The sequence below is a fragment of the Plectropomus leopardus genome, chromosome 10 (genome assembly GCF_008729295.1).
Source record: "Plectropomus leopardus isolate mb chromosome 10, YSFRI_Pleo_2.0, whole genome shotgun sequence".
Lineage (NCBI taxonomy): Eukaryota > Metazoa > Chordata > Actinopteri > Perciformes > Serranidae > Plectropomus > Plectropomus leopardus.
Window position 1 is genome coordinate 31,035,048 of NC_056472.1, and position 24,383 is coordinate 31,059,430.

Sequence of the window (24,383 nt, forward strand, 5' to 3'; positions counted from 1 at the left end):
CTGATCACAGCCAGATGATATCCTCCCTTTCTCTTGTAAAAATCAGCTAATGATATATATGGAGAAGTTGATCATTTTAGTGCAGGGCTACCCAGAGTTTTATACATTTTAGGCCAAATAGACAATGCTTTTCGCTGAAAATCTCTTAAATTTTCAGAAAGGAGCTGGTGTCGGGCAAAAAACTGCTATAACAAAAACAGACAAGCCCATTTGTGGGAGCTGATCGGCCTGAGACTGAATGTCATGTCGTAAGCTTGTTCATGTAGCATTATGTTTGCTTCCCAGTAAACTTTAATGTCAAAATTTTGCTGCTGTAGAACAAAACCCATGTGCAGCGTGTCCTACGTTAAGCACTTATAGTGTGCTTTTTTATGGCACGCTGGGATAAAGTTCTCCCCATCACCCTGCCGCTGCTTTTCTGCCAAAGAAAAAAGCAATGTGAACAGCCCTTAGTGTATAAAATGTCAAAAATGCACTTAGCAAAGCTGCAGAGTCCAAGGTGACAACTTTAATTGACTGTTTTGTCTGACCAGGAGTCTCAAACATATTCAATTTACACGAACATGAAACCGCGAGCCGCAAATCCTCACAGAACCAGCAACATTTTCTGCTTGATAAAAGACCCAATCGATTAATTCATCATCAGGTGTTGATGATTAATTTTCAGTCGTATGACTAACGCTTTAATCATTAGCACTCATTGTAGCAAACAAAGATTCACATATGTCAGACCAGCTGTATTATGATGAAAGGCAGGTTGTGAAATGTTTTAGAGTTGGCTGGAATAAAGGAGAGGTAGGAACAGGAAGATCGAATCCAATCGAAGGTGTACGGTGGGAGACTGTGTTTGTGTGTGTGTGTGTGTGTGTTTGTGGTGTGTGTGTGTGTGTGTGTGTGTGTGTCTGTCTGTCTGTCTGTGTGTGTGTGTTGAGAGAGGAGTTGCGGGGCGGGGGAGAAGATGAGGATGAGAGAGAAGCAGAGTAGATAGACTGAGGAGTCAGTGAGCGATGTAATTATTCCTCACGGCAGGGAGAGGGTGAAATTACAGCACAGCACGCCTCTGTCTGTGTGTGCACGAGCGTGTGTGCTTGTGCATATATGTATTTAGACTGTACACTTCCGTGTGTGTCCAACGTATGTGTGTTTGAAAGTGACACAAAGTGACAGAGCATGTGGGAGGAAAAAAAGAACAGGATGAGCAGCAAAGCAGTTAGTGTCCTCATCAGCATAATCACAGCTGGCTGCACACACACATGTTGCACTTCAGCGTCACACATTCATGCCATCACAGACCGCTCCGCTTCGCGGCCTCCTTGAGGGTTATGGAGTTGAGTTCCCGGTGGATTTCGGGTGTGAATGAAAATCTCATTTCCAGCTTTAAGCCTCTGCAGTCCAGGAGAACTGAAGGCAGGGAGGGGTCCTGGATCTAATCAATCTGTTGCCTTATTGGATTGGTAGCCTGCCAGGCGCCAACCAACTGTTTCCCATCATGCATCTGAATGACACAAGGGGCTATAGAGTTGTTTTTCAAGTAATCTAAACAGTGTCTCTGTGCTTCTCTTAATCCTCTGAACACTTTGTGGGTAACAACATTTTTAATTATATTCCTCTCAGCTCTTATAAAAAGTGTGTTTTGACATATAGTGTAAAATAAAACTGAAGACAGAAGTTTACTGTGACACATACGAGCATGTGACTTTTCGACCTCAGGTTTTTATACATCTAATTTGCATTATTTCATTTTTAGTTTTTTCCTCCAGCCTGTAAATGCTGGAGAGCATGGTTCTTAATAATAATAATAATAATAATAGATTTTATTTATAATGCACTTTACATTGGAAACAGAGTGCTACATGATAATTTATTAGGTTAAAAAATGGATAAAAAACAACCAAAATAACATAAAAGCATATTTAAAGTCATAAACTTGGGGCGCCCAGTGGCTCAGTTGGTAGAGCAGGCGCCCCATGTACAAAGGCCGTGTCCTCGCTGCAGCGGTTGGAGGTTCAAGTCCGGCCTCTGCCTTTTGCTGCATGACATACAAACAATTTCCAGTACAAAAACAATTTCCAGTGTGAATCCCATATTTTTTCCACAGGCTGTAAATATATTTTCACACCTAGTGAATTGAATTGATGGTTTGTCCTTACCAAACGTGAGTTGGTTTTTGTAAAAGCAGTGGAAAGGTGAAGCAAGATATGTTCTGTTCTGTTTCTGTTTGAATTGAAATGAAGTGTGTTTTGCGGTGACAAAATTACTGTTTATTTTAGTGTCCAGTGGGTTTGTTGATAGAGATTTTGGGGCTGCTTCTGGTTAAACAAAAAATATCTTACTCTTAAACCTCTGCAAAAATAATTTCTGTAATGTTTTCAGACACTTCTTATAACAATCTTAACCTGTCAGTAGCAAAAACAAACACTTTAAAGTGAAGGCACATTCACAGTGCAAACATGCAGAGAGTGGTTACATTGCGACCTGGCGCTGCCAGATGCAGTGTCTTCTCTCAATTCTGCACTGACTTCAAAGAATGCTGTTCCCATTGATCACTTAAATCAGAAACATGGGAAAATAGGTAGAGAGACACCCTTTAACACTGCATTTTCAAATGTATTTGACATGTAGAAAGCTGCACAACACCTCTTCAGCATGGTAACAAATGCTTCATTTTCCTCCTGGACCGAAAGGTTGTGACATTTTGTGGGCGTTCCCATAAATAGCAACCGTATCTATATATCTAGTTCAGTTAGAGCTTTGACGTTGTGGACTTCAGCTATTTCATTCATGCTTCAAAATCTGTGCCTTATTCATCACCTGCTTGGTCCCCATGAAACAGAAGCATCCTATCAGGTGTTTGGTGTGGCCATATATAGTCTCACACTTCTGAGTATCACTGTGCTGATGTCTTCATGCCAGCGCCATTTGCTGCTGCAGTTTCCTCCACCACAGTAATATCCTCCTCATATGCTAAGCTCTTGGTATTGTTGACTTTCACTGAGATTTAATGTTCAAGTATGTGTTTATTGTGGTGGATTAGTTTTCCAGCAGAATCCTTGTCACTGCTTCAAGAGCTCCTTTGGAGAGCAGAGCTTTTTTTCCACCAGATGTAACCGAATTATTAGCAGCGGTACTGTGATCACATTACATTTATGTGTAACAGTCATGTAACATATAACTGCAATATTACACTTGAGGTAAGGCTGTGTGATATGGCTTTAAAATGATATCCTGATATTTAAAGGCTATATCGCGATACATTATATATATCTTGATATTTTTAAATGTCCTTTAAACTAATGTTAACTATTAAATTGCTAAATTATTTCATGAATTACAGTTACAATAAAGTTAAATAAAGTAGTTACTGTGATATAATACAGTTGAATACACCACTGTTATAATAACATTTAATAAAATATGGTTATAAGGAAGTTAAATGAAGAACATTTATGATGGAATTTTAAAAAGTATTATTATGATTAAATAAATCATGGTGCTTTTATTTTGAAGGACCTGGCTCATCTATGTTTTTGTTGTATAACCTTACCGCGACAGACAGGATTACAATGGGCTTAGTTTAAAGTGTGAGGTGCCTTGTGTGTTGGTACCAGAAGCAGAGAGCTACTGGCCAGGCTGCCATAGTTGATGCTGTGGGAGTGAGACTGGATGATAACACACAGCACATCCCCCCATCCTTAATGAATCATTTTTGCATTCTAGCAGAATCCATTTGTATGAATACTAAACCACCTCGCTCTTTATACTGTATCTGAGTTTGATCTAAAACGTCATGTGACGTTAGTGATGGCAGCCTCACTCCTCCAGCACCTCACCGGCCTGCCAGATTGAACAATCTGTTTACCGCTCACTGGGGTGCTGGAAAAACTCGTCACATTTGCACCCACGCAGCTTCGGTAATATCATGCAGAATCTGTCAGCTCCACCTGCCCCTCGCCTGACACGCATACAGTATGCATAAACACAGGTATGTAAATACAGAAAGACTCCACACATAGCAGCTCAGCAGGCAGGCTACACACACACATTATTCCTCACATTACATAGCTGAAACATGCTCAACACAATTAGCTCTTTCACATGGCCTTTAGCTGCAGGGAAAGTAGCACTAACCCATTATGATGGTGGTCTCATTTACAGTAATTATCGGGGACCCGACAGAGGTGACACTTGTTCATCTACATGCTTGTTAGCACCAATTAACTTAGTGACTGGGGGCTGTACGTTGCAGTTTGGCTCTTTTTGTCACATATGAACATTAAATCATATCTTTGGGTGTCATGCATTGTAACAATAATGATGGTAATTATTCTGCTGGGTTTGTTCTGTTTTCCTCGACATTTTTGCTCATTAAGCCAATGATTATCAATGCAACGATGAGATGAGGACTTCTACTTCAGTAAATGTAAACTGGAAAAGTTGATTAGATCACCTGTTAAATTAGCCTCCGCTCCATCCCACCTTTAACACACTTACTCTAAATTTATATTCACGAGACTTAGGTTTGGGTATCATGTTTTTTTCGATACTAGTGCCAAAACCACACTTTTAACACCGTACTGGTGCCTTAACGGTGCTTGAACCAATACTTTTTTAGAAATAAGGCACAAAACGACGGTTAACAACATGAAATAATCTTTTCCTGTTTTTGAGGCAAATTTGAGAAATCGATACTCCTTATTTCCACTCCTTAGTGGAAATCGACTATATTACCTCTTAACAATTTAAAATACACTCATATATATATAAATATGAATTAACTCAAAACACTATTAACAAATTCACATAACGTATTAACATAATTCAATAAAACTTAACCCGACAACAATAATTTAACCTTAAATAACAGTTACACCAAAATCTGCGTCAAGATTCGGTCCGGTAGGTACTGATTGAATAGAAAGGGTTTCGGGACCCAATCCTTATTATAATGTGAGGGCTTCTGCACTGACTGTCCCTTTAATATATGACTTGATCACAGTTTCAAAAGTTTTGAACACCATGTAGTTGGTCCAAACCACGGGGTGTTTATAATTTGGATGTAAAATGTAATTTGGGGACGGCTGCAGCTGTGTGGACAGCGGTTTGTCTCTGCCTGCTTTGTTTTAAAATCTTATTCTCTTGCAAAAACCCTCAGCAGCCTCAAGGCACATTTCATCATGGCTGTTAACATGTCATCTCCGCTCTGTGTATTTGTGTGTGTGTGTGTGTGTATAATATCAGCATCTCCCTTTTTTAGAAATTTTGATGGGTGTGCATGCTTCTGCACATATTAAGGTGTATTCCTCCGTTTGTGTTTGTGCTTTTCAGATGAGGTGAGTGTGTGACATCTCTTACGATAAATGGGTCCCAGAGGGACAATGGAAACACGGGAGTATTCTCTGTTTCATCCTTTCAGCACACGAGCTGTATGAGCACCATTGATGCTTCATTTTTCTTTTTTTTCTCTTTTTTTTCTTTTTAGAATGATCAGTTTTAAACTACAACTTCAAGTGTCACAGAAAAGTGGTCATTGCTTTTCAATAAGTGGTAATTTTCAGTCATTAATTTTGAATAAATGAATCCATAATCAAGCTTTATCTAGTGACAGTTATTGACCTCTAAAATGAAGTGAGTATTTGAAATCTCATTCTGGCTTCAAATTTAACATTATAGGTCAGCTTAATATTCACAGATTCAGCGTCTTTTTCAAAGACTATGCTGTCTTGTGAAAATGTACGAAATACTTCAGTGGGTTTTTAAAATTTTCTTTGTACCATAAAAGAGCCTATGAATTCGCATTTCAGGAATTAAAATAAGATATAAACTCTGACATCTTTGTTTTTTTACATGCAAGAAATGCTATGATTTTATATATTTAGATATGTAACAGCCAGTTCACTCAGATTACCCAAATTGGACTCAGTGTTTCCCACACATTCATTTATTTGAGACGGGCCGCTACAGTTAAAACATCTGCCACCACAAGTGGATTTTCTAGCACTATTTAAATATATAGGCTATACCGTCAGTCTTTCATGGCTGCACACTCTCATAGTGCCATGTGTACTGTCGTCACAGACGGAGCAGCAGAACACCAGGCGCAGTGAAAGTGATAGTTAACCATTTATTGTGCAGGGTCTAAAAGTTCGCATTCACTTACTCTGCACTCTGCTTCTCCTCTGATCAGCTCTGTCCGGAACAATTGATCAGTAATTCACACCGCTGCGCAAACTGCTCATGATGAATTTAGCCTGTGCTGAATTCACAGACCCATAAGACCCATATTTGATTTGGTGACTATGTGAACCACTAAACATATCTTATTCCAAGTCTCTGTGGGAATTGATTCCAGTAACTGTAGCTCATTTGCCCATTTTGGTTTAATATAATAAGAGGCAGTTAATAATGCACCATACATACAAAAAGATAGTTTTGCTCTTTGATTTATTTATTTGTAGATTAATCAACAGCCTTTCAACTGCCTCAGGAGCTTGGATCTTAATAAGGTTATATTTTTTATGTAGAAAATGTCTAATTCTTAAAGATCCGTAAAACCTCCATAGACAGCTGTCTGTGGGAGATTAGAATCCTTTTTCATTTGTTCAAAAGATGCCGTAATTTGCCTTAAGTGATCGAAAAGGTGACGCAGATGAAGTTCAAAAAGCCTGTTTCCACGTGGGAGGGGTAGAGTCCCTCCTGGACGGGATGGGAGTAAGGGCTGAAAGTTGGCAAAGCAAATAATATGTGAATTAAGTCAATTTGTTCAAGTTGCAGTCTCTCTGAGCAAGTACTAATTTAAGTTCAACCACAGACTGATCCATATAGTGAGGAGCTTCTATATGGCAGCCAGAAACTGCATTTGGATGTTTGGAAGCGCTAAACCTCCAGCTTTTGAGTTTTTCTATGTCAATTTTAAAAGCTGTGAGCACCACAAACAAATTTCCACTCACTTCAGTTGTGTTAAGTGTCTGCATAAATGTCAGATACTGAACAGTTATCGTGATATGTCTGCATATAAACCAAAACTACCTGCATAATTAAATACTGGAAATGGTAAAAAGTAAAATGGGATTAGAAGGATTTGGGTGAACTGATCCTTTGAGCCATTAAAAAGACTAAAATAATTTAGACTTTAAATCTGCTTCGCAAGACTACTGTGCTCATTGTTGCCTGCATGTTTACAGCAGTGAATTAGTATTCAGTGATGAGTCATTTGTTTACAAAGGATGACAGTAACATCCCGCTCAAACTGTTTTTCAGTCTGCTTTACGTGATAACCCACCCAGCAGGGAGGTCCATTAATCATCCGCGGTGTCACTGAGGGCAATAAAAGCAGCGCGGCCATCCAGTTAAACAGACATAGCTCCATGGATTTACCATCAAAACATCAGACGGATTTATTAGTAACCATTTTTTATCTTCTCCTGCGCCCACTCATCTCATTTATGCGTTTGACATTGAGGCTCTTTTCCAGAACATCTTAAACAGGAGTGTAGCAGTAGAATTACAAAGTTGTTTTTATTGTAATCAATAATAAGGAGTACAGGGGTCAGAGCAATAAAATCTCGAAGATAAATGTTGCAAATATTTCTATTTCCCTGAAGTCACTGTGTAATGATCTTCTCCCTCCTTTCCTCCTGGCAGAGCCCCACTTCATCTCGGCCTACGACATCGGCCTCTTCACCTTCTTCTTCCTGAGGGAGAACGCGGTGGAGCACGACTGCGGGAAGACGGTCTATTCACGCGTGGCGCGAGTCTGCAAGAACGATATCGGAGGGCGTTTTCTCCTGGAGGACACCTGGACCACGTTCATGAAGGCGAGGCTCAACTGCTCCCGCTCAGGGGAAATCCCCTTCTACTACAACGAGCTGCAGAGCACCTTCTACCTGCCGGAGCAGGACCTCATCTACGGCATCTTCACCACCAATGTGTAAGTCCACGCAAATGCATCACAGCACGCCACCCGTTTATACAAGCAGAGGACGCATTCTTACAGGTTAAGTTTCTGTTAAAGCGAAATGGAAGTACATGTGAATATCTTTATAGGGTAGATTCATAGATACTGCATTCAGTAATGGACCTGATGTCACAGCATGATGTCACCTGTTAGTTTGTCAGCTCCACTGAGTTTCGCGTTTTTGCAGTCGCCATCTTGTAGGGTTCCCATGGGTCTTTAAAAAGTCCTAAGAGGCACTGAATTTATTAATCTATAATAAGGCATTAATTGGTATTAAAATGTCTTAAATCAATCTTTAAAAATTCTGAAAAATACAAATACAGCTTTGCAGAACGACTACAGATGAAAAATAGCCTGCTGGCTAATCCTGGCATTTTTATAACTTGTGTTTTTATTCATTTGCACTGTCCCTTCTTAGATAAACTAATCCTAAACTATAATTCTTTTGGCAAAATCCTCCATAATCTTAAGAAATTGATGGCGGTTCATGTTTTCCTCCAATTTTTGCTTTTTTAAGATTGGTTTTAAATTTCAATGCAAGAGGCATTACAAAAGTCTTTTAGAAATGTCAAATCCCACTTGCCTAAAGGTGTGGGAACCATGTCTTATTATTATTATTTTTTCGTAGAACCAGAAGTGGCCATACTGGAAGAGAGGGCGGAGCTTACCCTTATGTTAGCTGCTAGCTTGGTCAGCCCAATTGCTATTACAGCTTTGATTAACTGTGATAATACCAATGCTAATTTGGCTGAAAAATGTACTGTCCGCAAAAACAACCAAATGCGGAACAAGACTTCTCTTAGGTGACAGAACATTACAATTAGGGCTTACTTTAAATGATAAATAATGAACTATAAACAATAAACAGCAGCTATGGCTACAGCTATAGAGTACAGTCATGCATGAGTGAATGTAGCTGAGAGACCGTCGCCTGCCGAGGCTATATTGGTGCTGAACGGGGGCCGTGCCTGTGCCCACCCAGAAAGTTTGACTGGAGCCAGCTTCGAGAGGCTATTAGAGGAACTGCAGTTTTTGGACCGTACATTGACTTCATTTTTTAGCCCCGGGGGTTGCTGCTTGGCTGACATGCAGCCTTGTGTGTGTTGTGTTCATGTTCTGAAGCATTGTTGTTGGATGTTTAGTTGTACCATTAGGGCTCCTCTTGCCCTCAATGCTCCACCTGTTGAATGCTGCTCTGCACTCTGATATGGGGATGTAGGTCTGCATGACTGATTCAGCCACCTGCATTTTGTTTACACATTTTTGCCTTCCACTTTTTTCATACTATCTCTGGAATATAATTAGCCACACAGCTGAACTGTAAGCTGCAATTCTGTCGTGGAAAAAAAAAAGGAAGAAAAGTTGATATCAGCAAAGAAAACTTTGGAGCATCGACAGTTGGTAGTTGGTGTAAAAGAGGTTTGAAGAAGGTGTCTTTGTTTTAGAACATACACTAGTCCTCAGTATGGGAACGCAGATGCACACACTTGTTAAAATTCTTGGGTTCCAGCAAGTATTTTTCCTGGAAACGGGGGAGTAGATATTGAATCAGATTCTCAGTAGTACAGGGAGTCACAGTTCCCGGTATTCAAGCTATTGCAGATCCCCTCACAGTTTATTATATCTGTATATGCACACTGAAGTGATTAGTCAACAGCCTGTTCATTACTCACAAGTATCAGTAATTGAAAAAGCTCTACTGTCTCCTTTGTTACCACTTCTTAAGGAGCAGTCATCAACTAAACATTACAAGTTATTATTTCCTGTACATTCCCCACATATGCAATAGCATACTTTTTTAAAATCTCCTGCACCACCACCTCCCCCCACCACAACCACACAGAAGTGGTATACGTCATCTGAAAGCTGGGAACCTGAAGGTTGATTTTAGATGCAGCTCAGCGCTGTATCAAGTTTTTATAGTTGTATATATGTTTTTTTAAAAAAGTACGTTTTTTAAGTTTTATTTTAAAACTTTGAAAGTCAAGAGTGTATAAGGGCTTTAAAAATTAAGACAGGAGTATATGATGGCCATTCCCAGGCCCAACTACATGTCAGAAGATTTTGGGTAGATATCACTTGTTTTACAGATTTGGTGCTAAATTTAGACATTTTACTTGTCACTTGAGAATTGATTGAAATATTGAAAATCCCTCCAAAGGACCGCATTAAGATACAAACTTTGAGGAAGACCACAAAGATCCATGCTGTGATGTGGTATCAAAAACTTTAAACTGTAAGAATTTCATTTTTATTTGTATTTGCACTTGGCTGGTGACCTCCTTTGTTTTGGAAGCTACTGCAAAGCCCCCTTATTGTTAATATACGAGTTTGTAGTTGCAAAGTTTCTTGAGGCCGTGGTTATCCCAGAGGTCACTTAGGTCATTTTATAGTCAGGTCAATTTCAGGAAATAGTATCACTACAATGAAATTGCTACTATAGGGGCTGACATCATCACACTGAATAAAATTGGGCTCACTGAATCCACAAGACTTTCAGCAGTCAGACCCAATTTATGCTATTCAAAGCCTGTTTAAACCCCAGTATGCAGAAATTCTCAAATGCAAAAGGTGAAAATTACACAATTGTACTGTGTGAGAAATACTGTGTGGGTTTTTTTTTTTTTGCCCGCAATTGCCTGAGAGGACATAAAGTGGGCATGTCTGTAAATGGCTACGCATAGAACCCATTTTCATTCAGATAACTGTAGAGGTCAACAGCCAAATTAAAGACAACTTTGGAGTGTTATTTAACCCCCCTAGGTCTTCTAATTTAATTTGATACCAGGATCTTCTCTCTAGCTTTAAAACTCAGCTTGCTGCAGTCTCTGAAAGTAATGTTCGCTGAGGATGCTGGCATAGAAGATGTTAAACGGCTTAGAGCAGATAATTAATCACAATAAGCATGAGAAGTAACCTGATACACTGTCGATGTCCTGCAGTTGTGCGATATTTCTAATTCAATAATATATAGCAGAGGGAATACGTCAAGCTACAAATATAAAAGAAAAACATTTCTGGCATTTATCATCTAAATTAGCTCAGTGTGTCTGATGGAAACAGAAGGTAGAAATACTGTGAGAATAGCTCATCTTGAGTCTACCTTTTAGCCTCTGTTATTATCTATATTCAAGCTTTCGTTTGTACATCACACAGGAGAAACAAGCCTTTAACGTCTGTTCAGACATTGTTATCCTTAGCCGTGCATTATTCCTCAACATTGCCCTCACTGTCGAGTAGAAGGGACGAGCAGCTCCATGAAAACAAGCTGCAGCTGTGCTAAAGAGCCCTCTCAACACCAACAAGAGTATTAATAGGGTACCAGTGACACACACATACCAAAACACTTCAGTTTCTTTTCATTTAGCCCTCAGATTTCATCACTTCATAAAGTTTGGTGCTCCGACATTTCCCCACCTATACAGAGAGACAATTTTCCAGTGTTTAGAGGCTCCCCGCTGCTGCTAATGATCAGTGCGGATGCATGCAGCCTGCAGCCAAGCAGGATATACAGACCTACTCCCACTCCCTCTGGTGTTTGATTGCTCCAGGTGGGGGAGTCACACACTTCATTACAGAGGGGAAACACTGAGGGCCAAAGTGTGGAGATTATGGCTCTCTTTATGCTTCTTACATTCAGTGAAAGTGTAATCGCAGCAAAGGTCTGTTTGTCCAGAGGAAATTGTAACTTAACTGTTAATTCTGCTGGATCTAAAACGTGGCTTTCACATACAAACATCTGCAAACGGCTCCTCTCATCCATTGATGTGATCTGATCAGCTGTGAATGGGTCACCAGATCAATTATCCACCCCGCGAGTGACAAACTGCTGCTGAGGAAAAAAAGAACTGATGAAGAGCTCCCATTCTGCATTGCTTTCACAGACCTGCAAAAAAGTCTGCCTTTGTCTGATTTTAGAACGAAGACGGGCACAGAATAACACAAAGGGACACAGAGACATTTTAAAATGCTTTCTTACTTCTCAGTCTTTTTATAATGCAGGAGGCAGGGCCAGTGCACGTTTCAAGTAAATTTGACTGAATCTGTGGCACAACTAACAAATTAAATTCCCCCCTCAGAAGGCATTCTGGAAAGGCAGCAATGAAACAGGGTTGCACATAAAAAGATGCAATCTGTTTGTCGATTCCCCTGCCTGTTCACAAATCATGCATGTTTTCGTTCAGGCACGATCTCCTCCTCTCCATTTATCCGCACAAAACAGACAAAAAGGCCTGACTCCCTGGTAAGAAAATATGAGAAAAAGGGAAACAGGGAATAAGAAAGAGGGAATAGAAATAAAGCATGAACAAACTCTAAATGGAAACAGAAATAACTTTACTGGGTGCGTATTTCATTTGGGTTACCTACATCAACCTACCTAAATCAAAAATGTACAAATTAAACACTCAGCAGCACTCAGTTGACAGCCAGACGGAAGATTTCATGAGCTGCTTAATGCTGAAATGCCGCAGAGAATATCAGGTATGTTTGATTTTAGCAAATTTTCTCCAGAGGCAAGCTGCTGTTCGCATCATAGACGGTTTCAAATAATTGACGTAGCCACTGTGGCGTCACCCATTGGTTTGTGGACCAGCACACTGTGGCTTAACTGTGTAACTTACACGTCCATCACATGATGCAATCCGTTATCAGTTAACGTTTACGCTAGCTGCCAGCTTGGCTAGCACCGTGCATTTATAGTTCATAGCCAGTGGCTGAACTTTTTTAGGTGTCAGAAAGCATTTTAACAGGAGAGTTACAGAAAAAGTTCACTCCCTGTACAGTTGTCATGAAAGGGGGGGGGGGGGGGGGGACTAGCTAAAGAAACCAAAACCAGTTGTAAGGTTGGATATTTTAAAAATGAGGATTGACTCGCTTTCGGAGCCAGCCTCAAATGACCATTAGCCCTTTAAAACCGAACATGAACATGGGGAAAATGCAATGACCAAGTTAAAACAAGACATGGACCAAAAGTTAGCAAGAAATTAGGAAGAAATCACAAAATCAAGTACCTCAAAATAAGAAGAAAAATTTAGAAAAGTAAAAAATAAACAAGAAATTGACCCTAAATAGTGCTAAAAATTGGGGAAAAATATATGTACACATTTTTTTCTGACATAATTTAAAATATTTATTTGTAATGATAAATATATATGTTTTCTGTCACCTATCACTAAACTGTGCCAAGTTTCTCATTGACCTTTTCTCCATGTTTTTGAAAGAAATCAAACCAATTTGCTCCAGTTTTAAAGGGTCAGAGGAGCTGCACTCTTTGTCACTTTCGTGTTGGCTCCACTTTTTTAGCCTTGGAAGTTGCTGCTTAGTTCACATATGCTTTTAAATGCATGAAGTCAAATCCAAAATCATCAGACCAAAGGCCCAATTCATGTGAGACTATTAAGAGTCGCAGGTGAAAGCTGTGAGTTGGGAAGCGTTGTCTTTGACTGTGCTGTGTGTGCATGTTTGCTGTGTGTTGTGTGAACATGGTTGTTGGTATTCAGATGCATCCTGTATTCTGTCACAGGAGACGTTGAATCCTGCCTCTCACCTTCTGCTCTCTCACCTGTTAAGCTGCCGGTATTTGCCACCACATGGCTGCTCTCCATCAGCCTGCAGCCATCTTTAGAGATAGAGCGAAGGAGAGAGCGAGGAGCGGTAAAGCGACAAAAGGAGGGAAAAGCCAGGGGGGATAAAGAGAGAGGCAGAGAAACAAGAGTGGGAGGGAATGAGAAGAAGTAATGAGAAAAATCAGCGAGCTCTGAGCTTTTGTCCGCCGTCCTTTTGTCTCCTCCCTCCTTGCCCTTCTTTTCTGAAGCAGCTCGTCGGTCCTCCTTCCAAAACCGCCTCCCTCATCGGGGTTGGATATGTTAATGCAATCACCACAAACACTGTCTCCATCTGTCTGGCCTAAATTGAACAGGCTCACAGCTGCTCCCAGGAGTTTGGGGCTGTAAAACAGAGCAGAAAGAGTTGGAACAGAGTACTTATTCGCTCTGTCTGCTCACGATGTGGGACAGGTCTCAATACTGTAGTGACCTCCTCTCTCCCTCTGTTGCTCTTTACATATATTCAGTTTTTTATTATTGACCAGGACAGCGAATATATATTGTATTTAGTAGGGGTCGACAGATATTGATTTTTCAGGGCCGATACTGATTATAAGTACTCAATGAGACTGAAAGGATGAGATGAGATAAAATTTGTTATGTAACAAACTGTAGCACAAAACTTTGTTTAAATGCCTTTAGCAAATGTTTAATGAAAACTCAACCTTTCAACATCATCTACAGCAAGCTCCCCAGCATGTTTTTTTTTTTATTAAGTTCAGTAAAAAATTAAATAAAAGATGAATAACTGAAAATAGCTCCCCGAGGTTTTACAAAGTAAGAGTTCCTCCCATGCCGACACTTTCTTTGCATGTATTGCAGACTGCCTTCCTGGTGGTGGCTGAGTGTAATACTCACACTTTTTCATCAATTAATTTTTATCAGTGATCATTAAAATAAAACTCTGATACAGATAATCAGCAAAATGCCAAATATAATGCCAAGTATTTACCCATCCACCAGTGTTTCCCCTACAGTGTTACAGACCTGGCGCCCCACTAAGCCAACAAGATCCCATGCCAGCCCTTAAGATTTGTGAGGTTTGCGTAGGACGGCAAAGTTCAATGTAATTTTTCCCCATAAGAGGTTAGAAGTCATGACTCGCCCTACTCTGCGTCTGATTGGCCAGTACTGTACGTGCCGTCATTGGTTAGATTGTGTTAGAGTGGCGTGGTTCTTTTAGAGACAGGACTGTGAGCGTATGTGTGAGTGGTAGAGTGAAAGCAAAGAGCAGATTCGTGTGTTAGTGAATGCATCTGAGTATACGGAGCAGGGCAGAGGAACGGGTCTTCACCTAGAAGTAAAAGTGGTCAGCTTAGTGGTAAATGTGCAGAGTAAGTCACAGTTTTCAGTTAATAAATGCTGCTGCTACTCAAGACCATGTGGAGCTCCCACATGTTGCTTTCCAGCTGCTGGTTAAAGTGAAGAGAATTAACCCCAAAGTTACTTCAGCCCTGGAGGCAAACAAATCTCACCTGTGCTCACTGACGACAGTCTGAGAGTTGAAGCAGAAATGGTTAACAATTGGTAGGTCCAGGGTCAGAATATGAGACAAGCCAATCAGACACAGAGGAGGGCGGGTCATGCCTTTGCCAGCCTGAAATTTCCTCACAGGAAGCCCTCTGCTAACTTAACTGTGGATGAAAATAAGATAATCATGAAGCTTCTCTGGAGATTCAAAAGTGCATTTTGGAGATACTGAAATTTGGCAAACTTGTCGTTTTCAGTCGTTACTGTAGCATATAAAGATATAGAGTAATACACGGTGGTCCGACCTATCTGGCTCTTCTGTGCTTATTTTATGAAATGTGTTGCTTTGCTAATGTCTTTGATAAGCTTTGATAAGGTCTACCAGCATGAAACTTAAAAATGTTCTGCTGTGGATGTGGCTGCAGCAAAACATATTTTAACCACCTTAAAAAAATCAATATCCATTAAGTGTACACTGTATTTGAATATCTGCGCCTCTTTACCTTGCAAAATTTCTGATGGAGGCAGCGCTCAACCAGCAACTCCACAGTTTGGTGCAGAGAAATGACTGTTTTTCTTAATCGAGTCTTGTATTTTTGAACGGCTTCAAATCCCCGTCGGCAAGGGATGTCTCACAGCGAGGAAGTGTGGTGAAGATATTGTAAATATAGCACATACTTAAACTGATATTGATATTTTAAGTGGGCCTTTTTTACAACTAATCAATGAAGGCAGAGTTTGCTAATATATTGTATTTGTGGACATTTGATTACAAATGTGATGTTGAAGTTTCTACCTCAAAGTCATTGTAAAAAAAACATTATAATTCAGTCTATCGTCAGTGCTGGATTCAATCTGTCATTTGCTTAGCAACAGTTATAACCTACATAACATCACACACATACAGAAATCCCTTTAGTCCTTCAGGCCTCTGGGAAAAGATCTCTGTCCCAAATATATTTTCTGTTGTCTCTGGGGCAGTGGGACGCTGTTATTGTCAAGCCCCAGCTAGCAGGTGACAAGTACATTTCTGTTTTGTAGAATGTTGAACTAAAAGGTGCAAATAAATCAAGATGTGTCTGGAACGCTTAATGTTACAGTACAGTTTCGTGTATGTGGTTTTTGGGGCATCAGTGGCTGAGTGGATAAAGCAGGTGCCCCATGAATAAAGGCAGTGTCCTTGCCACAGCAGCCTCAGGTTCAACTCCCACTCAAGGCCCTTTGCTGCATGCCAGGACACTCTCTCTCCCCCTTTTACACTGTTAATCTGTCCCATTTAATAAAGGCAAAAATGCCCAAAAAAAAAAAGTATGTGGTTTTTTTTTAAATTAATATTTAATCATTATTTGACAGGTAATCTCATTTAGACACAGAGTCTCATTCTCAAGAGAGTCCTGATAAAACTTGATAAATGCCCATGTTTTCACCTCCCTGCACAACCTCCACTCATGGTTTCAGGTGGCAGCAAAATTAAAAAAAATAAGAGAAAAAAAAGCTGCTGCTGGAGAGCAAATGCACATCCAGATAAGACACTGAAGCTAAGTAGTACTTCTCATAAACTGATTTTGATGTTTAGAATTGGTGTACTGCCCCTTTAATCAATCAGTTTAAAAAATAATAACACATATTTCATCAATCAGTGACAGAAATAACCACCCAGCCCTACTTGAGATGAGGAGAGAGAGAGAGGGGGGAAGGAAATAAGGAAGGAAATGATTCAGCTGTAATTTTATTGAGACGTGCAGCAGCAGTCAGCGGAGCCAGTGGAGCGGTTATGTAGTGGAGGGTTTTCACATGCCATCAGAATAAGGACACTTAAGACCTCCGAGCACGGCCAGGTCTTTTAATTAACTTCGAGCCCTTATTGGCAGGGTCCTCCTGTCGTGGACTCGGAGCAGCAGAGAGATTCTCCTGCTGAGGTGTCTAACCTGCCATTACTAACTAATTATGAGCCTCCTTATCTATTTCTGGGTGACTTCACTGACCCCTCCACTTCACTCCTTCTTCGAGAGCCTCGTATCTGAGAGGTCGGGGGTGGGATAAGGAGGAGGGCTGCAACAATTGGTCCTGTTAATAGATTAGCAGTAAAAAAATTATGATAATTATTATGATAACTAATTTATCATTTTAGTAATTCATGAAGCAAAACAGACACAGTTTTTTCCCACTTGCTTCATCTTCTTAACAGCTGAATCCATCTGCGTTCTTTTCCGTGTTTTTCAAATGTAAACTTTTTGCAAACAGTGTTAGCTTGGAAGATTTGAGCTTGGAGGTTGAAGATGGTGCTATTTTATTATCATTAAAGCTTTATTCAGCCAGGTGATGATGCATTGAAATTCCACATAATACTGCATCTGTACTGTAAAAACACATTTACATATTCACAGTCAGTATATTACCTACAGTAGATGGTAGTCGACTCATTCCCAGTCTGGAGGAGCAGAAAGGAGTACCTGGGCACCAGAGATAAGCAATGTAGCCCACTGGTGTGGACGCCACATTAGTTCACTTCCAAAAGTTGCGCAATAACACAAGCTAACCGAATAGCAGCAGTGATGGACCACCATCTCCTTCTTTTTAAAAAAGCATTCTGTCAGTGAAGTCCGGTGTCTGTGGACAGGAGCAGCAGCAAAACATATTTAAAGGGATAGTTGACCCAAAAGATAAAAATTCAGTCATTACGTACTCAATGTTATGCCGATGGAAATTCGGGTGATGTTGTATAACGTGGTTTCACAGGGAAAATGCGTTTCACTCATCTCCCAAACAGTTGAAGCAAATGGTGACTAGGATTCAAACGCAAAAAAAACAAAACAAAAAAGCACAATAAAACCACAAAATGTTTCCATACTACTCGTCTAAAGTAATCAGAGAGTCCTGAAGCCCCAGTGTTCCAAGTTGTTTTGAAAAACGTCCCTGGCACAGTGTTTTTAGTCTTGCTGTAGCCTGTAGCTCTGAGTGTGGGAGCCGCGTTCTCCTGTGCTCGCTCATGTAAGACATACAAAAGCTTGCGCTATCTGCACGCCAGTGTTTACATGTTACCTGAAGTTCGCAGCAAGCAGCAAGTCTTTTTGTCAGATTTAAAACTACTATGAAAGGGAACAAATCTGTCTGATGTCCCTCAGGCATTTCTGATGGAGAACACGTGCACCTTCGGCCGTCTCACAGGGGTAGAATTTCTGATATTATCATATTTCTTTGCTGAAGAACGTTGGAAAACATTACATTTATTGCTCCAAGGAACTATTAGCTTTTGTGTCAACTGACAAAATGAGGTTAGGGCAGAACAAAAAAAATAACCTCCTTTTTCCTAACAGAATAATCTAACAAGTGGAATGATGTCGGACTGAATAATGAGATGAAGCAAACTACAAGTTCAATCTGATTAAAATGCTGCATTATAATTGGTTGCAGCCCCAAACAAAGCCTTATGCACCTTCAGTATCTCGCATCACTTTGATGCATTTCAGACTCACTTTGACACTCACATGTGCAACCTGACATGCACAGAACACGGTAGGGATCCTTAAATCCCTCCAACCCATGAAAAATGTGCGACTGACTCCATGTGAGATCAGACTCAACGTGAGAGATAAACGATATGCTGGGCAACCAACTGAAGCAAGCCACATAACTGTGCAATATTTCTGATTTTGCACAGCGTTCTCCTTCCCATCGCATCAACTTGCTGACATAAAATCTACCTTGAAATGAACTGCGGGCCCCCAGTGAAAGACTGGGCCTGATCTGAATACAGTTTGACAGAATCTGCTGCTTGTGTACCAGCTGTTTTATCACTGCTGTCACAGATATTATTTTTTAAATTTAACCCACTGTTAGCACTTTGTTTGGTTTCCTTCACTTTGGGTCGGTTTGCATTTGATTAGAAACACTGCAGAAAATAGGTCAAGTCAAGCTTAGGCTAAAATAAAAAAGACTCCAGTGATCAAAGTTTCTCTCTCAAACAGTTTACAATGCTTTTGTACTCAGTGAGCTTTGCACTTCTCTACAGTAGCTCAGATCTAACACCTGGCTTTTTGTGCAACCTCCTGAACCTGTGGTGTTGCTTTATTGTTTAGCGGAGATGCTGCTGACTCAGGCTGCCTCTGGATGTGACTGTTTTGGGCCAAAGCTGTTGCTTCTGCTGGCATATTGTTGTGCAGAATAAAAATATGTATGGATAATCCTGGCAGACTTAGTTCAATTTCTGGTCCCTGCAGCCATGTAGCTCTGCTGAGTGAGCCCTTTTTGCTTTTCTGCTGCGATGCAGGTATTCACTGAGGTTGAAACATTGGCCTTAATGTAGCTCCAGCGGGTTCTTTCTTCACATAAAATGAGGTTAGGAGCATTAGATAAAGACCTGGGGATTTGGCTGGACTCTCTCTGCATTGATGTGTATGTATACAATGCATGTGCAAGTGTTGGTGTACTTATCAAATCACTTTATTTGTATTAACCCTTTGCAATCTGAGTAAATTGGCTTTATTTATTTTAAGAACATAGAAAAGAGGCTATGAGCAAAAAAAGAAGAAATGACCCCAAAATAGCAAGAAATAAGTAAAAAATACAAAAAAATATGACCTGAAAGTTATTTTAAAATAGTTCTAAAATAAATAAAGGAAATTACTTGGAAAAGTGCTTAAAGATTATAATAACTCTATTTTCCGTTGTATTTTTATTTTTTCTCTAAACATTTCCCCCCCAGCTTTTTAAATATAATTTTCTAAATCTACTAATTTCTTGCATTTGTGACACATTTCTTACCAAGTTGCTCATTGCCTGCATTCCCCATGTTTTTTAAAGAAATCGCACCATCGTGTCTCTCCAGGTTTCAAAACGTTAACGGGAGATAATACAGGGGAATCTGGTAAAACTACGGATGGATATTGCTGAAACTTCCATCGTTGATTACTTACATTAAGACAGTTATTTTTTTTTATTGAGTTTAAATATGCAAATTCGGCATTATCTAATTAATTATGCACTGATTTTGATGACATTTCAGGAGCAGAAATCTGAACATTGGATACAGCCGAGGTCAAAGTTCTTGTTTCACTTTGTTGACATATTATAGTCAAATGTTTCTCTTTGTTTCACATCATAAATCAGAAAATACTGTCAACAGCTATTGAAAATATTTTTACCGTGTTTTTAGGAATAAAATGTTCCATAAATCCGGCTATGAATGATACACCAACAAACCTCTCTGTAAAAGCCCTCAGAATTTAAATGGAGTACAGCTGGAATGTTTGGTGTGTAAGTGCACCTAAAATTCAGTATTGTTAAATTCCATACATTTTAGAGCAAAAATAAGACACTGCATGTGAATAGGGTAAATTTGGATTTATTTATTTATTTATTTTACTAAATATTAGATCGATATCAAAACTTCTCCTTTAATAACTGATATGAAGACAAATATTTTTTGTATTAAAGAACATTTTCTCTGGGGTGCCTGGTGGCTCAGTGGATAGAGCGGGCGTCCCATGTATAGAGGCTGTGTCCTCGCCACAGCAGCCGCAGGTTCAATTCCAGCCTCTGCCCGTTGCTCCCCCTTTCACACTTTTGCTGTCCTATCAATCAAAGGCAAAAACGCCCCAAACAAATATCTTAAAAAAGTGTTTCCCAATGAACATGTCCTAGCCTGCTCCTGGTGTCAGCAAACAGAAAGTGACATGTTGCTCAATGGAAATATTTCTCGCTCTAGCTGTATTTTTGTGATGCTTTACGCACCTCCAACCTATTTTCAGAGCAACACAAAGCCGTTTCTTAGGCTTGCTCAGGGCTTGATTGGATTCCTGAATGTCTTGGTCCCTCTTAGTTTATCTGGCACTTCATCCACCAGAGTTTGCCCGCTGCCTATATACTATGTAGAGGCAGAAATACGTATTTTGGATGTTTTCTTTCCACCAGTCTGACCTTAGGTATTTTAAAAAGGCAGTATAGTCTAAAATCTGATGATTGCACCTCTAGTGTCCCCCTTAAAAACAAAGTGCTTTCTACGAGATGTTAAAAAACAATCGTATAAGTCCTATTTTTCTAAAAATAACTGAAAAAAGATAAATCAAAACTAAATAAATACAGATAAATGTAAGAATGCATGAGGAAAGTGGCACGGAAAACCACCGAACCATAAGACATAACATGAAGGATTGTGTCGTTACAACGACCAAAGAGAAGAAAACAGAATAAAGAAAAGGACGATCCTGAACAGAAACAACCAGGGACCTTGTTTAAAAGGTGCACCAGCATCCAGCCTACAGAGATAAGGCTGTAGAGTGTGATGCTTATCAGCCACTTGTGTTTACCAGACAGACCCACTGGTGTTCTGATCTGCACCGATTGTGGCTCACAGAGGGCCAAACAGCCAGACTGACTGAGGATTTAATTACCTTTCCAACAGGTCTTTTTGGGGGGCTGAAGTTACTCACACATCCAATGACTTGTGTGGGAACTTTTTCTGTCATCTGCAGCAACTTGTTGAGGTACCAGGGCGGCTGGCAGGTGAAACAAGTATTCATTTCCTTTAGGATAAGTCTGGCATAATTCTATATGTTTCGTATTGTCAAAACATTTTGAGAAAAGACCCAACAACGTTTTAGTCCTTCTGTGTCTTAGTACTTCCTTCTCTTCCCTGTCTGTAGCTCTCAAACCCGAGCCCACAGGTTCCTTCTGAATACACAAATCTTCTAAAAAAACAGGTCAAAGTTTCTTTTTTAATTTCCTGAAACAGCTGGGTACGGCACTTTTTAAACATTACTCGAATGTGAGCAAACAGTGAATTTCTGGGAGACTATTCTCAGCTGTGGGTTGGTCACATTTGGAGCTCTGTTGAGTATTTCTCACAGCAGGACGGTCTGTGTAGGATCTGTGTAGCATTAAAAAATAAACTAAAAGCATAAGTTCTCATGGTAATGAAGGAAGATGTCATGCAGCGCTACAGTGTGGCTCACTGATGTGTTTTTAATAGCTTTTTGAAAACAATTTATCCTTATGACACAGAGGGATAAAATGTATCAGGCTTTGGATACACAGACAGTACTACATTCATTGTTGAGGTTTTGTTATCACCACCTTATTCTATAAATACAACTAAATACCACTGTGCAAGAATACTCAGCAAAACTGCTTTGTCCTGAAAGACATGTTGTAGGATTTTATTATTAAGCAGATGCCTGGCAGAGATCAAGCGATTGGTCATTTAACTGTCTGTCCACAGCTAAACTACTGTAAACTACTGGACCAGTCCGCCTCATATTTTGGGTGTATATTTGCGATTGTATGCTCTAGAGCCTCGCATTGTGCTAGTGGATCACAATTGTTGGAAAAATTATATTTTTATTGAATTTTTTATACTGTCATTGATAGCTTAACTGGCTGGTGGCAGCCTTAAGTCGTCTCGGTTAACAACAACAAGCCTAAATGTCTGTTGTAGGCCACATTTTGGCCTTCGTTGTGGCTCAAAAACTGAGATCCATTAAGAAATTTTGTCTCATTTGAAGTAGAGCATCTACAGATTGATTTTATACTTGTTATGATTCATTTAAGTTCGGGAAGACAATAGATAGGGCTGCCCCTTGAAAATCAGAGACGAGACCCACAGTCGACTGAGATTGCGAGCAGTTGTTTTTTTCTGTAAAGTGTACTTCAGGGGACGTTTGGGTCCCCAGATTTTGCTATGGAGTGAGTGCTCTTAACTATCAAGCCAGTCTTTGATACATGGAGGTGTAGGCAACAGCACAGAGAGAGAGAGTCCACACCACACCTTTATTACATGAATGCTGCTGTCACACTGATCGTCCTGAAGAGCCTGTTCAGACTTAAAAACTTTGTATGGAAAACAAAATGAATCATTAAGTATTCATATTTAACAGCAAAATTCTGAGTCCGGTATAGACCTAATAATTGGTTGCTTTTTTTGTCTGTTTTACTTATATATATTGTTGTTAATTCCTTCTTTGTTAAGTTAATGTAGTTAAAACTCCAGTTATAAACAACATGGATCAAATATTTGTGGCTGTTTTACTAATTAAAGGTACATTCATCCCCATGATTATATTCTATCTATATTTCACATACAGTGCCTGTTAGCCTGAGAGCTTGATCTGCTCTGTGCAGCGAGCTGTCAAAAATAGACAAGGCGCATATTTTTATCAGCCTGTGGGCCGCTCTGTACTGCGTCTGCTGGAATTACAAGAATTGTCAAGAGTGGCGGCGATCAGCCCGGGCAGCCGCTCGGCCACCTGGCAGAGATCTGCACTCTGAGTGCACTTTTCTCCTGACTGATGCGTTCATGAGTAAGCAGCATTTTAATGCTGTACCTGGAGGCGGAGACGCCGGGTAACAACCTGGGGATGAGAGGTTGATAAAAGGGTTTGAACGGTGATGAGCTCTGTAAAACACGACAGGAAATCAAGAAGCATTTCAGAAGACAACCAGTGACAGAATCAGGCTGTTGTGATCAGATAAATCACTTGAAGAAGGAGCTTCACTCATAATGAAAGTGATCATCACGGTGCAGGGGCCTCGGAGAGCGGCAGAGCAGCGGCGGCAAACAGCATAACAGATGTCAAACTGCTTTTCAATCACTTTCCCGGCTTTTAAGCAGACACAAAACATATGGGTTGCATCCATTAGTGCGACAGGCTGGATTCCTCTCGGTGCTCCATTTCGCTCTGTTCTCAGCATTATGTGCAAACTTGTCAAAGCAGAGATCTCACGTAATCTGGGCAGCGGCTTTCTGTGGTGGAGTTTGGCTTCAATGCAAAGCTGTAGCTACAGGACAACCACAAAGCCACAAAGCCTCATGTCTGTGTGAGTGTGAAAACTGCTGTGGCTGCTGCTCTCTTATTGCAGCTCATTTGCCTGTGGTTTCCTCCACTCAGAGTTTGGTTACTCCCGGTTCGCCACGGCGCTCACTCTGCTCCACACTCTTTGTCTCTGCCTTCCTGTCACTCTTGGCTAAAAACAAGAAAAAAAAGTCCTTTTTAGTGAGGTCTGGAGGCTGTTCTCCTCTGCAGCCTGTGAGTCAGTCAGTGAGCCACCTGTTTGGTCTCCCCAGTTGTTTAGCCAGCGCTCATTTGGAGCTGCACAGCATTTTGCCGCCCTGCGGTAATGACAGAACACATTAGCTTTCACGCGGTCCTGAACTGGATCTCTAAAAAAGCAGCACTCAAAAAAACAACAAAAGCAATCACAGGTGTGTCAAGCGGACTCAGAAACATCTTATTGGTAGAAATGAGGATATTACTGAAGGACAAATAGAGTGGAGACCTATAATAAGTAGAGACCTGTAATAAATGTTCCCAAAACTGCACAAGTTTATTAGTTAAAGAATATTATTTTAAAAAAGC

The 24,383-nt window shown here is 40.2% G+C and overlaps 1 protein-coding gene across 5 annotated transcripts in view; it reads left to right on the top strand.

The window, feature by feature from the left end:
- The window catches only part of sema5ba (sema domain, seven thrombospondin repeats (type 1 and type 1-like), transmembrane domain (TM) and short cytoplasmic domain, (semaphorin) 5Ba), a 226,256-nt gene that overhangs the window by 152,756 nt on the left and 49,117 nt on the right, over positions 1–24,383 (top strand). For all 5 annotated transcript variants that reach the window (XM_042495042.1, XM_042495045.1, XM_042495043.1 and 2 more), the window contains one exon: positions 7,642–7,927. In XM_042495042.1, coding sequence (XP_042350976.1) covers positions 7,642–7,927 — 286 coding nt within the window. The remainder of the gene's footprint in view (positions 1–7,641; positions 7,928–24,383) is intronic.